The sequence below is a fragment of the Macrosteles quadrilineatus genome, unplaced genomic scaffold (genome assembly GCF_028750875.1).
Source record: "Macrosteles quadrilineatus isolate MER2022 unplaced genomic scaffold, UCM_ALF_1.0 Scaffold_4__1_contigs__length_99947679, whole genome shotgun sequence".
In the NCBI taxonomy this organism is placed as follows: Eukaryota; Metazoa; Arthropoda; class Insecta; order Hemiptera; family Cicadellidae; genus Macrosteles; species Macrosteles quadrilineatus.
Window position 1 is genome coordinate 10,647,665 of NW_026542597.1, and position 15,176 is coordinate 10,662,840.

The 15,176-nt window shown below is 35.1% G+C and overlaps 2 protein-coding genes across 3 annotated transcripts in view; one reads left to right on the plus strand and one right to left on the minus strand.

The window, feature by feature from the left end:
• Positions 1-7,619, minus strand: part of LOC128992279 (histone-lysine N-methyltransferase EHMT2-like) — a 30,866-nt gene extending 23,247 nt beyond the window's left edge. For both annotated transcript variants that reach the window (XM_054415770.1, XM_054415769.1), the window contains exons 1-4: positions 7,581-7,619; positions 1,898-3,309; positions 1,181-1,270; positions 392-495 (exon numbers count right to left, since the gene is read on the minus strand). In XM_054415770.1, the coding sequence (XP_054271745.1) occupies positions 392-495; positions 1,181-1,270; positions 1,898-3,224 (1,521 nt within the window). In that variant the 5' untranslated portion in view covers positions 3,225-3,309; positions 7,581-7,619. The remainder of the gene's footprint in view (positions 1-391; positions 496-1,180; positions 1,271-1,897; positions 3,310-7,580) is intronic.
• A 555-nt stretch (positions 7,620-8,174) lies between these two features.
• LOC128992535 (uncharacterized) lies at positions 8,175-14,239 on the plus strand. Its single transcript, XM_054416157.1, has 2 exons — positions 8,175-8,422; positions 13,275-14,239. Exons 1-2 carry the CDS (start codon positions 8,380-8,382, stop codon positions 14,174-14,176), a joined length of 945 nt encoding a protein of 314 aa, XP_054272132.1. The 5' UTR covers positions 8,175-8,379; the 3' UTR covers positions 14,177-14,239.
• Positions 14,240-15,176: the final 937 nt, after the last annotated feature.

Below are 15,176 nucleotides of genomic sequence, written 5' to 3' on the forward strand. Positions count from 1 at the left end.
TTGTAAACAAAAAAATGTAAACATCCGTTGGTCGCTGGTAAACATTGATGACGACTTTGAATAACCTTAAATTATGTGGTCAAATTTTTTAACGATTAGAAGGTTATTTCCACAGTATGATGAAAATAGTTGTTCATCACACGGAGCTAAAGTGTCTTTTTGGTACTTAATCGTATTTCCAAACACGATTGTGTACCAAAAAGGGCAACTTTCGCTCCTGGTATTGAAAACTACTATTTCTTTTATACAAGTTGTCAAAGAAACTAGTTTCTGTAGAGGATTAGCAACATATTTTAAGTTTAATAAATAGCCTGAATTATTTTTGAACAAGCCTACTAAAAAGGTAAGTTTATGAGGTAAACACTTGTTATTGTAGATATGAGAAACATACCCCGATTGAGATGGCAGTGGCCTCTGGTTTATCAGGTTCAGCATCTGCGTCTCCTTGACTTGGCGACGGAGCATCCACACACATGCGCTTTTCTTCTTTGGATTCTAATTAATTTAATACAAACATCGAACTTGGTGAATATTATTTCTCTATTGCGATAATAGTTGTAACAGCATGCATGAACTGACGTAGCAATAATACAACTACTTTACAACATTAAACATTACACGACTACCTATGCAAAATTTACTAGACAAACAGCAACATCAGAATAAGCTTATTCTGTTACGGAGTTTAAATTGAAAAATGTGTTGCTAATGCAATAGTTGACGTCCTCTATTTAAGTTTCCATCATACTGAAAATACGAGATAATTTGTAACAAAAGACTAAAAGAAAGATTATTTACAATAAATAAATCAAATGTATATTTTATCAACATTTTGGGCACACAAGGGACACAACTAAAATATGAAAGACTTTCCTGAGAGATTATGTTAGCTGGGAGCTGTAGGCACTCTGATAATAGGATGTATCGATTTCTTAAATCATAGTTCATTGAGTACAATGAAGTTAACATCCATCTGAGGTAGAAGTTAGTTAACCTATTTGTGTGTTGTTGTTGTTAGTAGTGATTGTATTTACTTTGACAAAATAAATCTGCAGCTTACCCAAAGATTCATTTTTTCATCAAATGAGGTTCTGAAAACAATTGACATCCTAGTGTGGTGAAAAATAATGTTTAAATATTTCTAGCGATGATGGAACAATTAACATAAAGTTGCCCTTACCGTCATCACTGTCCTCTGGATACTTGCGTTTAGCAATGACATTATGATCAATGTCTTCTGGCAGCTCTGGGTTACCATTTCCTTCCGTTACTGGAATTACAATTATTTGTTATACAACAAATTTGTAAACAATTTTCTATTCATATTAGCATATCAAACAGAAATAAATTAAAAACGGCCGTAACTCAAGTTGCAACAGTTTCAGCTATAGACAAAGGTAAATACCTGTTTTGAACTAAACTAAATGCTTGGCCTACATGTTTAGTGTACATGTTAAATATATAGGCCTGAACATTAAATTAAATGAGAAATGTATTAATTTCCGACTGATAGTATAAGAAAATTGTGAAACAAAGTGTACCTATTTATACCGTGTAAATGAAATACCGGCTGTCATTATAGTTATTAAAATCGGACACGTTTCAAGCAAACGCAAGGTGAAAAACCAATAAAAATTAGTTTTTATAAAGTTTTTTCTATGATTAAAAATTAATAGCTCCAGTATTGTTTATGTTTTTATATGCTTAGAACTTAAATAATCAGTAAATTATAGGCTTTAATTTGAGCTTTTGATCGTTTGAATCAGTTATGTTCAAGATACTAAATTACTCAATCAAAAATCATAAATTTGATTATTTCTCGGATATGATATTTATTTCAACGCTGCGGAGCAGCATGGGTCCTCTAATGTGATATTAATTTAATAGCATAACTTACCAGGTTCACTGATAAGTGGATCAGAAGTACTATCCACATCCTGTTTAGGAACTAACTCTTCAGAATCTTGAACAGGTTCTGCTACAAAATTGGTCTCAGTTATATTGTTGTCATCAGCAGTATCAGATTGCAGCAGTAAACTATGATTTGATTCTTCTGTTTTTACATTATCTTCTCTATTATAATTTTCTTGCCTGTGCATTCCTTCTTGGTTCTTTTTTCTGCCTCTTTTTGCTAACAATGCTTTTTTGCGAGCAACACTTCCACCAGTAGTGAGAGAGTATCTGAGACCTTTAAAATGTTTAGTTCGCCGTTTACCAGTCTTAGTATACAGCTTATCAGTCTTTGATGGTTTTAAATCGGCGGGTTCACTACTTTGGCTATTTGTGCTGGCGCTGTTATTATTACCGGTGTCGTTTGAATCTTCACTCATTTCTTCATTCTCTGATTTCATTAAGGATAAGTTGAAATCTGATTCCGTTTTTATCGCCATCAATGTATTTGTATCACACAACTCACCTTGCCCTTCCATATCATACGCACCACCCATTTTGGGAGATTTTGACCTTGTAAGAGGTCTGTTTACCCTTGTGTCTCCAGGACTCTGTCGGGGAGATCTCGCCCCCCTTCTTGTGGTCCGTTCTTCAGTTTGACCGAGAGAACTGAATGATTTTTCTTTCCGAGCAATTGCACTCTGCAAAACCGACTCTCGGCAGTGTTCCTTGGAGAAGCGTCTTGATGATCGTTTCATATTTGAACTCTCGTTTTCTCTGTCTGTCAGTCTTGAGCTACTTCTCAGTGATCTACGACTGATGCTCTCCCACTTAGTGCCCCTGTCCTCAGAGGTGTCGCTCACATCGGAGTAGCTGGCATTCAAACTGTCACTTGTACTATGACAGACATTGCTCCTCCTCCCCAGTCTCCCAAGTTCTCTATCTTCTTCACTTGTTCTCAAAGTCAAAATTAAACGAGGTTTTTGTTCATCTCCTTCTTCTTCTGTATCAAAGATGGTCTTGTTTATGATAATAGGTGTTCTTTTAGATTCTTCCATGACTTGTTCATCAGTATTTTCACTAAGATCGTTATCTACTTCACTCGATGGATCTGCCATTGCTGATTCAAGACCTTCTTTTTTGACGTCCAAGTTACTCACACTAGCGGTATCGGAAGCAGCATCATCATTGTCATTTCCTCTGTTGAATTCACTTTTCATTTCAGATAAAATTCTCCTTATCAATGAGCTATCGACTTTCTCAGTATCACTATTAAATGAGGAAACACTGGCATCAAAATCCAAATCATTTTCTTCCAGTATATTGGACGTCATATTATCAATTGGATTCTACTGCACATGTGCAGATTTTCAAACGCTTACTCCATTTAAGCTGTTTACATCATGGTTTACTTTCCATCTGAAACAATAAAAGACAAATGAATTAGATTTCAAAATTTTACATATTGAGTCAGCCTTATACATCTGTAGGCTACTAATTGAACTTTTAGTTTTTCATCTTGTGTAGGCCTAATGTTATGAAATGTGTCTGTTGCGAGTTATAGGCTCAGTATAACTAACTCAGTATATTATTTTAGGCCCTCTGCTCTTTCTCGTAATGATAAACGACTTCAGTGGTGAGGAGGAAGCTCTCCTTTACGCAGACGACACAACCCTGATTAGGGAAGGAGCGAGCTTGGATGGAATCAGAGAGGCAGCAGCTGCTGACCTAGCTTTAACGGAGATATAATTTAGAAACAACAAATTTCAAGTCAATTTTGATAATAATAAGAAGGAAATAACTTAAGTTCAACTTGATCGCTGATCACATACCTAGAAATACGCCTTCACTAAAGCCTTGTAGGATAACCCAAAGAAAAAGGCAAAATGTTTTAATAATTCATAGGCCCTACCTAACTAACTTTTTTATAAAATCATCTATCTATATATTAATTAGGTAAGCCGATTCTTTGCGTCAAAATTGTGGGCGACTGGGAAGTCGTAGAACGACGGGAGAGGGCTCAAATCAAAGGTCTCGATCCCGTGACGGCGGGAAAAATAGTGAAATTCCCTAAATTTGTACACAAACTTAGATATATCGTATAATGTTCTCCATAAGAATAGCATTAGAAACCATTTACTGCTGATTTTTGTTTACTTCTCTACAGCTGATCTTGATATATCATTAAGCCAGTAATCAATATTACATTTGGATTTCTTATTTGCCAGTCAATTCTGCAATGTACTGTATAGGCCTACTATATAAACAAGGGATTACGTTACCTATAATAATTCAGACTTTTAGTTAGGTACGTCTTAGAAAGTTGAAATCAATTGTTTTACTGAGCAATTTGCAAACTTGTGTATTTTAACGTAAATTTGTTAAGCATATGAAAAGCAGTAGAATCATAGGATAAAGCTCAAATTAAAGGAATGAATGGCTAAAAAAATAATGAAATTTTTTCTTCTTAACATGAAATAACGTTCCAATGGGCGTAAAAACAACATTGTTTGGAGGAAATTTTTACCAGGTACCTACTGCCTGTTGCTCCAAGCAAAACGGTTCAAATAATATCTAGCATAGCAAGCACGGTAGTAAAGGAAGCATCCATATGTAACAGTAAAACCTAGAGGTAATTTCCGTTTCTTAAAACTAACCAAAAATATGCATGACGAAGAGGTAATTATTCCGTACAGGTGCCTCCAAACGAATTTTTAATTTTGATATCTTACTTTATAGTTTTTTACCTCCTGAATCCAAATATACCATTAATTTTCACCGCTGATGAATATTTCTCAAGATATCGCCGTAAAAACATACTTAACATTACAATAAACAAGGTAGGATGGATGACATTTACAAGTGGAATGTACGATGGGTTAAGTAAACCAACCAGCTGATTGTTTTCAATCATAGTCAAGCAAATGGAAGTGACAACTTTAGTTAGCTAACTCTGATTCTGCAATATGAAAATCACCTGATTAAGTTACACTTTTCACTTTCTAAGACCAATAAGTTAATAATGTATTATTGTTACCAGTATTTTATCATTATTAATGATTTATTGATTTATATTTCGCCGTTTAGAAATTACATACTAAAATGGTGCTATTCTAACATAACCTAACCCAACCAAACCTCTAGAATGTGTAAGCAAACTCCTTTTGATGTCAGAAAAGGCATGTCAGGGTGATAGGTCGTGCTTTATGTGAATTGGTGACTGCATTAAGTCCTTTGAAGGTAGGTTAGATTAGGAAGGTAAAGTTTAGGTTATAATGTATCGAGTTGTTAGTTTATGTTGCCTGCAGACTGTTTTTGTAAAATTAAAATCCAGAAAAAACACTTCAAATTACTATTTCAAAAATGCAAGCATTTTTGAAATAGTAATTTGAAGTGTTTTTCTCAGTGTAACAACTCGATACATTATAACCTAAACTTTAACTTACCTAATCTAACCTAACTTCAAAACACTTAATGCAGTCACCAATTCACATATAGCACGACCTACCACCCTGACATGCCTAAATAAGAACTACGAGTAATTAGTCCATTATTCCATCTATATCTCCATAATGTGACGAAATTCCTATTGTAGTAAACATTAAGTTATCGACTATAGAATCACTTGATATGTTTCTACAAAGTTAAAGCACGGCCGCCTGCGGCCGTGGTTAAAGGCGGCCGTGTCTACAACGATGTTATTATCTTCAGTCAACGATGTTATTCTTCTCATCAACCATGTTACTCTCTTCACTTAACTTAATCTGAACTTGTGATGGCGACGGCGTAGCAGACAGAATAGCACTTAGCTAGCACTACGCAACACGTATGAGTAGGTACGAATGAGTATTTTGTTTTGTATTTTATTTGTAGTGAAGTAAAATGTCGTCAATAGGCAAATTGCCGGTGACAGAATCAGCTGTAAGTAGGCTTAAGGCTTAGTTAACCTACAGTTCATTCCACTTGTAAATGTCATCCATCCTATCTTGTTTATAGTAATGTTAGGTATGTTTTTACGGCGATATCTTGAGAAATATTCATCAGCGGTGAAAATTAATGGTATATTTGGATTCAGGAGGTAAAAAACTATAAAGTAAGATATCAAAATTAAAAAATCGTTTGGAGGCACCTGTACGGAATAAATACCGACGAAGATGCTGATGAAAAGTAGGCAAATTTAGTGATTGGTTTCAATAACTGGGTAATGGAAACATAACCAGTCTCAAAACAGTAAGTAATCAGGCGTTGATTTAGGCCCTTTTTTGATAGAATATGTAAAGTCAATCGCACCTTTAGGAGGAATACAACCACATAAACTTACACTAGGCTAAGTAGTTTTTTAATGTTGATCAGAAACAAATCTAGGGTTTAGTTTGGTCAATAGGATGCCTTTATTTTACACTAATTTTGCTAACCCTTTACAAAAGGAGTATGAACTTAGAAATAATAACTGGGCCGGGGGTGCTAATTTAGCGGTTTTGACAAAATACTAAAGCTTATCTCAACACACCTTTATTTGCCGTCTCATATTTGACAAAGACAATTTCCAAATTCAATCTGGGAAGCCTTTTTATCAATAACCAAAAGACCAAAGCAACCTTAGTACCTAAACCAATATTTATTCACAAACATGTTTGCTGCCTTAATAGGGTTAAACCTCTGGAGTCATTGAAATTATTTATTTAAAATAATAAAAAAACAACAAATTGTTTTTTACAAAAAAGATATGTTGCACTGGGATATCTATCGTCACACATATAAATAATTTTATTCTAAATTTTGTTCAAATAGGCTATTACAATAATTTGTTTTACATTTGACTTATGTCCCTACAAGCCACTAGTTTTTGTCTTAATTATTAAAATAATTATCTTAACCCTTTCTCTTATCCCCCTAGTTCAGTGAACGACACTACTGCCTAAATTATGTTCTTCTAGCCTACTTAGCATTTGGCCTATCCATATAAACATAAAAACAGCTGATATTTACTCAACGAAAGATTAAAGAAGTTAACCGGTCAAAATTGGGCAGTTAACTTAGTTATCTAACGACGAGTAAGTCTCAACTAGCTCTAACAGCGAGTGGTCGAATACGATTTCGTCAGTTAAGAGTTAGGGCCTAACTGCAGATAGAGCTTAACAGCGGTTTAAGTGTTTGGTGAATTCGGGCCTAAGTTACCCAGCCTAGCCTACTAGGCCTACTCAACCCATCCAAACATCATCTTTCTACCCTCCACAAATTACTACAGTTCTTTCCCTGTAAAAAATGTGTATGGAGCCATAAACTTATGTCAGTGTTGGTAACATAGGGTTTTACACATTATATTTACACATTTTACAAATGAAAGACTTGAGAAGCACAGTAAGTTAACTTAATGTTGTGCTTTTTTTAATAGGCCTAGGCTATATACTTAAATTTGAAAATAATAATAATGATTGTTAGAACAATTTAGGCCGACACGGAACAAACACCATAAAAAGTGTCACTAAGTACAGTCTATAAAATAACCTTAACGTCTTCCAACAGTCTTCAGATTACAGAGACGGACATAACCTCTCTCCTCATAACATCGGATTTTCTAAATACCAATCAGGAGCAGTTTCTATAAAGGGCTATTCCTGTTTAAACATCCAGGCAATGTATAGCTTTTTGTACCTCAAAATGATTTAAAATAGATTGATTTTACGAACCCTGTGGCACCAAAGACGCAAAGACACTCGCGTCGTCGTCGTCGTTTCCGCGTCTCTCTCGTCTCGGCGATCGGTGACTTCGATTCGACTTGACTTCGGCGTCGGCGTCCCCGTCAGCTCGAGCTCAACCTCGACTCAAGTCAAGACTCAACTCAACTCAACCAACGGAAGCCAAACCAAAGCTGAACCTGAGTCCTAACTCAACTTGTCAACTAGACCCCCTTGCTGGCTGGGTTGCGTTCCAGACAGGCTAACAGGAGCCATCCGACCGAGACGTCATATTGATGGTTCGTAGACCCATGAAGTCATACTTAGTTATAAAATAAAGAAAAAATATAAAATTAAACTATCATAACCCACAACGTAACTAACCAAACTTGCTGATAATGAAAAAATCTAATGAAAGTTTACTAATCAAAAGAATATTATTGTGCGTCACGGAGCGTCCCGTGAGCCTTGCAAGAACCCTACGGGGGTTTCGTTTCAGTTCAAAACAACATCAAAACAGACATCCACAAATCAAAACATAAAACAACAAACAAAAACAGCAGGAGCAGAAGACTGAGAGAACACCAACAACACAGAGGATGAGACCAAAACGAACGACACTAACCTAATACCACGTAAACGAACTACTGAATAAATGCTCAATTATGAATACTTTACTATAGTGCCGGTGTAAGACTTTGTTTGTAGCCTATCAAGTTAGGCCTATCATCTTTTATTCACAGAAAGCCATAATTTTGGGGAAAATTCATTCTATGATGTTATGAATTGAAATAATAATCTAAAGAAGGTTATGTCTTGGCAACTGGGCCTCCGTTCTCTGAGATATAGAATTAGTAAGTAGGCTGTATTTTATATAGATTTTAACTTCTCTTTAGTATTACTCAGTACGGGTAGCCTACAGTTCCGCAGAGAACCTGTGATATATTATCAAATTAAATGCCTATCATCATCATTTTAGGTTAGCAATGATAACAGCTTTATAATTAAAAAATGGCATCAACAAACCGTATTTAGTACTTAGATTTAAGTATTGAATATAATCTAAAAAAGAATTATTTTCTTATAAAACATATAGGCCTAAGTTACCATAATCTCCGCAATTTCATGCAGATTGCAACTTAAATAGGCTAAATTGATAATCGAGCCACTATGAACAGAGATAGGTCTATAGCGTATTTTGTTAGCGCAAACACGGAAACGTCATAAGACGTAATGAGTAAGAGAGAGACAGCTCAGACGTTAGGTGGTGAGGGGGGTGCTCAGCGGCCGGACCGAGAACCCAGCACACAGCGCAATTGTAGTAATAGAGATCGATGTGTGAAATAACTGTAGAGCCTACAAGAAACACAAGGGGTATTGAAGGGTTCTGTTGCTAGCCTAGTATTTTGAGTTTCATACTTTGGTGCGGAAAGGACAGGGTTGAATTCAGCACATTCATAAAACTTTAATGGGTTTAAAAAATGGAGGAATTGCTTTAGTTGATCCTACCGCTCAGGGAAAAGCATTGTTCCGAGCTTCAAAGAGATGTTGTAAATTCATCATAGACTCCCTAAAAACTAAGAGGAAAATAAGTATGCAAGAACATGAAGAACTTTTGATGATCACAAAAAAGGACTTGAAAGAGGAGAGAAGATTAGAAAAAGAAAACATTTTGAAATCGACTATTCAAAATCTTTCTCTAAAACAACAAAAAATTATCTTGCGAGGAGCAAATACTAAAGCGAAACACAGTGGATGGCTGTCATGTATTCCTCTGAAAAATGTATTCCTCTGATCTTTCTCCACTGGAGTTCAGAGATGCTCTTGCATTAAGATATGGAAAAACTCCTATACACCTCCCCTCTTCATGTGATGGTTGTGGCAAAAACTTCAATATGGAACATGCTCTTAACTGTCGCACAGGTGGTTTGGTAATAAGAAGACATAATGAGGTAAGGGATACCCTTGGAAGCTTGATGGAGCTAGCATGGGGAAACTGTGTTCGAGAACCAATGATTTCTGAGCAAGGGTCATTTGATACGGCAGCACTAAAAGCAGACTTGGCTTGTAGGGGTGTATGGGAGGTTCAGACGGAAGCATTATTCGATGTACGTGTCGTTGACACTGATGCTCCGTCGTACTTGAACCTCCCATACGAAAAAGTGTTGGAGAATGCAGAAAGAGAGAAGATGAGGAAATATTTAACAATAACAGAAACCAGAAATGCATCTTTTACCCCACTAGTCACGTCTGTGGACGGAACGCTGGGCAAAGAGTTTCAGACCTTGCTCAGAGCAATGGCAGAACGCCTAACAGAAAAATGGAATAAACCTTACAGTTTAGTGATGAACTGGATAAGGGTAAAAACCATCTGTGCGACGATAAGGGCCAGCAGCATGTGTCTAAGGAGGACAAGGAAGAAGTGGAGGACCTTTAGAGAGTTTGAAGATGGGGCTGGAGTACCAGTTATTTATTAATTTAAATAACAAATGTTTTATTATTTCTTCATGTCAAAATTGATTATATTGAAGTGTTTTGCTTTGTTCATAAAAAAAAAATCAGTGCAATACCCATTTTCTTTTCAAAATTACGTTGGTTTAGCCTGTAAAGTGATAAAATTACCTTTTCGCTACTGTGAAATAACCTGTTAGGGCCTACATGTTTAAAAAAATCATCATTACATTGTTTTAAAAAGAATGTTTACAATGCAAAAGTAATGTTTACTATCTTTTTTGGATTTTGCCGACTAAAAAAATAAAGATTTGTTATTGTTTTGTCAAGTTTTTCAATTTTCAACAACCAAAGCAAATATTAACTTTAAATTGAGGGCATAACCTAAAAATGCAATGAGTTTTGTAGGCCTAATGTTCCTTAATGTAAAAATAATCGAATGTCTGTTTTAATTAAGAAAATAATTATTCTTTGTAGTGTAGCGAAAAGTAACTTTCAAAACACGAGTGAAAGTGTAATGACTCACTTTCTACTCTTGTTTGGAAATATACTATTGCTGAATTAGCTGCAATATTTTGTACAACTCAATTGATTTTAGCAATAAACTTTTAACTCAACTTTTACTGATTCCAATATTGCTAAAGAAATTAGCAAAATGTGAGTCTATTGTAAAGGAAGTGGCCGAGGTTGCCACAACCATGGGAGTTGACAAAAATATTTGTAGATGAACTGTTTGATGAGTTTAGTGTGATCAAACCAATTTTACTTGGTGCTGGTGTCAGTTCTATTGACTTCCTGTTGCACATAAATGGGTAGGCCTATTCAATAATGTTACGGAAGAGAAGTTGCCCCGATTGCGATTCATTATGTCATGTGCTTTAAGCATGCTACCATCAAATACATATCTATCAAATCAATGCTAGAGGTTAAAATATCTTTAATCCGTCAGTGTGATCAACGTCACCGATGAGTGGCGACCGGTTTCAACCCGTAATGGGGTCATCTTCAGGCGATAAAAGAACATAAATTCACTCCGAAGAGGTCATCAGAAAGTCTATAAATACATAACAAAATAAATACAAACGTGTAAACCTACATTTATTCTAACAAAACCAGCATGCACGGACCATGGGAACGGGGATTTATGGGGTAAAAATGGATTTTTCTCATTTTTGACCCTCAAAAGATAAAATTTCCCAATTACTTTCAAAACAATTTTTAAATAATTAAAAAAACAAATAATTAAGTATCCTGAAGTGTTTTTGTACAGTTATTGGTTACGGGTAAAATTCAAAAATTTTTAAATTCCCATTTATTCTGATGGAGAATAAGTAAACTGGTAGTTTGCATGTTTATGGATATATTTTGATCAAACTTGGAATTAGTTTTTTGTTTTTTTGTTTTATACTGAGCTATTAATATTTTCTTATAAACACACTTTACCCTCCCTAAAGCAGCAAACCTAGGTACTCGTTAAACGTAGTGATTGAAATGGATTTAATTGAAAATCAAATGGAATTTTGCTTAGTCTGTAGGTTTGCTGCGGCAGGGGTAAAAAAAAACAAACGCTTTCGAATACTATGTTCTCCCTTCAAGAGTAGTCTAGGTTTAAATTTCTATGATAGCCAAAGAACACAACTAGATTAAGTCAATACTGTAGTTTTTCCAGCAATTCTGTATAGATTATTAACTGGTTTCCTCTCATACAACACAGTTCCGTGGATTTATTTTACCCTCTAACTTCATCTATATTAAATAAATTGCAATTGTTTTGCATTTCATTCGTTATATGATTTGGTTATGGCTTTCAGGATAGTAACAAAACTGTTCCATATATTGGTAGAATCAAGGCAAACAGAAATAATAAGACGGCATGTTTATTTGGATTATTTCAAATTTCAATGGGTATAAGATTTTGCATATATCTGTGTTTATCCGTGGTGGAGAAGAGGGGGGGGCTGTCGTGATTTTCCCTAATCAAAGGCTGCAACCCTGGTCAAAAGTAAGCTTTTATTGAATGCAAAATGGTATCGAAAATGGAGTGGAACTGGAAATTTAGCCTTTCATTGAGGATTGGAAGACCAGGGTTTGAACTGATCCCTTAAAAAAAGCAATATGCCTATCAAAATGTTTTACAAAACATTAAAAAAAGCCAATGACGATAAAACAATATAAAAAAAAGATTCAAAATTGTTGTTATACTTTTTGCAGCTTTAAAAGTAAGAACTCAATAAATGATGATTTGCAAGTCCAGCACAGTCTCTTCCTTGATTCTAGACAACAACATATACTTATTGAATTTTAGAAATGAAACAACCTTAGCACGTTCGCTACTGCAATAGTACAAAATTTTGCATTCACATGGACCAGCGACGCACATATGCGACGGCCGGTTTCCACTCATAGACTGCCGTCGCATATATGCGACGGTTAGTCACATTAAAATAGACTGCCGTCGCATATTTGCGTCGGTGTTCTAATGTTATTAAAATGCTTATATCTTTGTAACGGTCTATTTGAAGGCACTGAATTCCCTGCAGTGGTCTACAGAGATGTCTGACGCACAACTGCGTCGCTTGGTCTGTGGATATAATGATTGGTGACGGCATAATGATAGTTGAAAAAACTGGTTTTTAATTTTCTGCATCACTGTATGTATGTATGCTGCATTATCCTTTGTAGCTTTTATATTTGTTCAGTTACAAACTGTTCTTGAATAATCTGTGCTGTTTACTTACTTTCACCTCAAAACACAAACAAAATTGAACCGTCGCATATATGCGACATTTGGTCTATTTAAAGAAAACTATGATAATTTTCACTATTGTCTTCGCTGTAGACCGGGCGTCGCATATATGCGACATTACAAAAATTACAAAAAAACAAGAATGAATTATTTACAAACACGATTGTAGCGTATTACAACGTAAATGATCACTGTTTTACAGGTTTTCGCCCGTGGTCTGTGTGTACTGCTAACCAAGTGACAGCCGGTCTATGCGTAAGATTCAAATGTATACCTCGGTCTGTGGTAATGACCGTGGCGTCGCATATATGCGACGCTCAGTAGCGAACATGTTAAAACCTACTACAGTATGTATATAGGCCTATATACTTTTATAGCTTGTCAAAAAATATCTATGTCCCATAGAAGAATATCTATACATATTTATATTTTTGCGTTGCGGTACTGTTATAGAAAAAATTGTAAATATATGAAAAAGGCATGTAATAGACTTTATTTTTGTTTTTCAGATGAAGTTGGTGTACCTAGCCAAGCATGGAACAGAATATTGGCATTGAGATTCTCTGACAAATCTGATCCTAAAGATAAGTTTGAGGATATAAGGTTAGTAGAAACAAAGCCTTTAAGTGGGTATACATATGACGAAGGAATCGAAGGATTCAAAAGTAAATGGAGACTTCCATTCATTCAAAGAAAGGGCTTTTTCAAGACCAATTTTGGTGCATTTGCTACCAATTACTTTGCAGCATCCATAACAAAAATACATCCTGAGAATTTTAAATACTTTGATCTAAAAACATGGTGGAAAAAAGAAAAAAGAGAACAGCTGGTATATGATCAACAGTTTAACGAAGAAAGGTTGATGATACTGGGATGCGACTTGGGCGCTGCACATTTTACAGTTTACCGTGGTGGTGCCGTCAAGTTTGTTGGTCATGAATATTGGATTAAAGACGACAAGAAGACACAAAAAGATTATGATGACTATTTGCCAAATGCATATGATCCTAACTACGTTTTGGAGGCAATTGATTTTTCAAACACACGTATTATCTATGAAGGGTTGAAAAATATTGAAAACCTATCATCGCTGAAATGGCTCAGCTTTGCTAACTGTGCCCACTTTGATGACTGGTGTCTTGATAGAGTTTCTGGAGAACACAGAAATAATCTTGAGTACCTAGATATTAGCTTTACTGGAGTCACGCACCGCGGCCTGTATGCTTTGTATCGTTTTAACAAGTTGAAGACTCTCATAGTAGATGAAAGTAATGAAGATCCTGTCTTTTTCCAATTGTGTTTGGAAATACAAAAAATTTGTCCAGGTTTGAATATAGAATTAGTGTCAGATCCTCTGAAGAAGTTAAACACAACAGAGCCTTTTAAGACACCTTCATTAATACAAAAATAATTTTGGATTGTGGCCATGGACAATGCATGTAAATAGTGTAAAGAATTGTAATAAAGAAGTCATGAGGAAAAACTCATATTTGTTTGTGTAAGCCCAATTAAGTTAAACTAGTGCCCCTGTTGCTCGAATTCGAGCAATTGTTAAGTATTACCTAGGCGTTATTTTAAAACGAATAACATCCATAATATCTGATGACTTTAAAAGATTTGACTCAAAGATTATGGAAATACTCAAGATGTACATAACAGATCGATATAATCAACATTTCTTGTAAATATCTTATCATTTTTCCAAAGTTGATCTTGTTTTTTAGTGTTTTCTACAAATAGCCTTATTCATAGACGCATTAGGTTGTCCATAATAACAATTATAAATTCTAAAATTTTTTTTTCTATTTCTTTTCTTTGGTGGTGTTCTATGACTTTTCTATGTTTCCATTGTTTGCAAATCGGCTCTTTCAATGATTACTACGAAATGCAGCACAGTGTTAATTTAGTTTTCTTTTTAGTATATCAATTTATCCAGGCTCTCTCACTTTTTTCCATTGTAATATTTACGCCAACCCAAATGAAAAAGTAAACTATTTCATTTAAACCAAGTCAGTAAATGTTTGTAGCAAACTGTTAAATTAGCAATCTTGTTGACTGTTTACAATTAACACATGTTCTTCTTCTCACTTTTAATTTCTGACAACAGCTGGAGTTGCATAACCATTTTTCTTTCCCATGTTAATCTTATGGAGAAATAGGAAAATTAAAAGAGCCCTAGGGCCTCACTCTCTAATTATTTGCCTATTTGCCTATAAAGAAAGTTTCCTGCACAACTACACGTTACAGTCTTTCCAATGACACCAAAAACACGACAATCGGTTTAGTAGTTTCAGAGGAGTAATTGTCACAAAAAACCTGCTTGCGTATTAAATAAGTATAGATACCTAGGTTTTTAAAGTTAAATAAGTAACAATGACTGTTTGTGTTCCCATACTCACAAGAGGGTAACT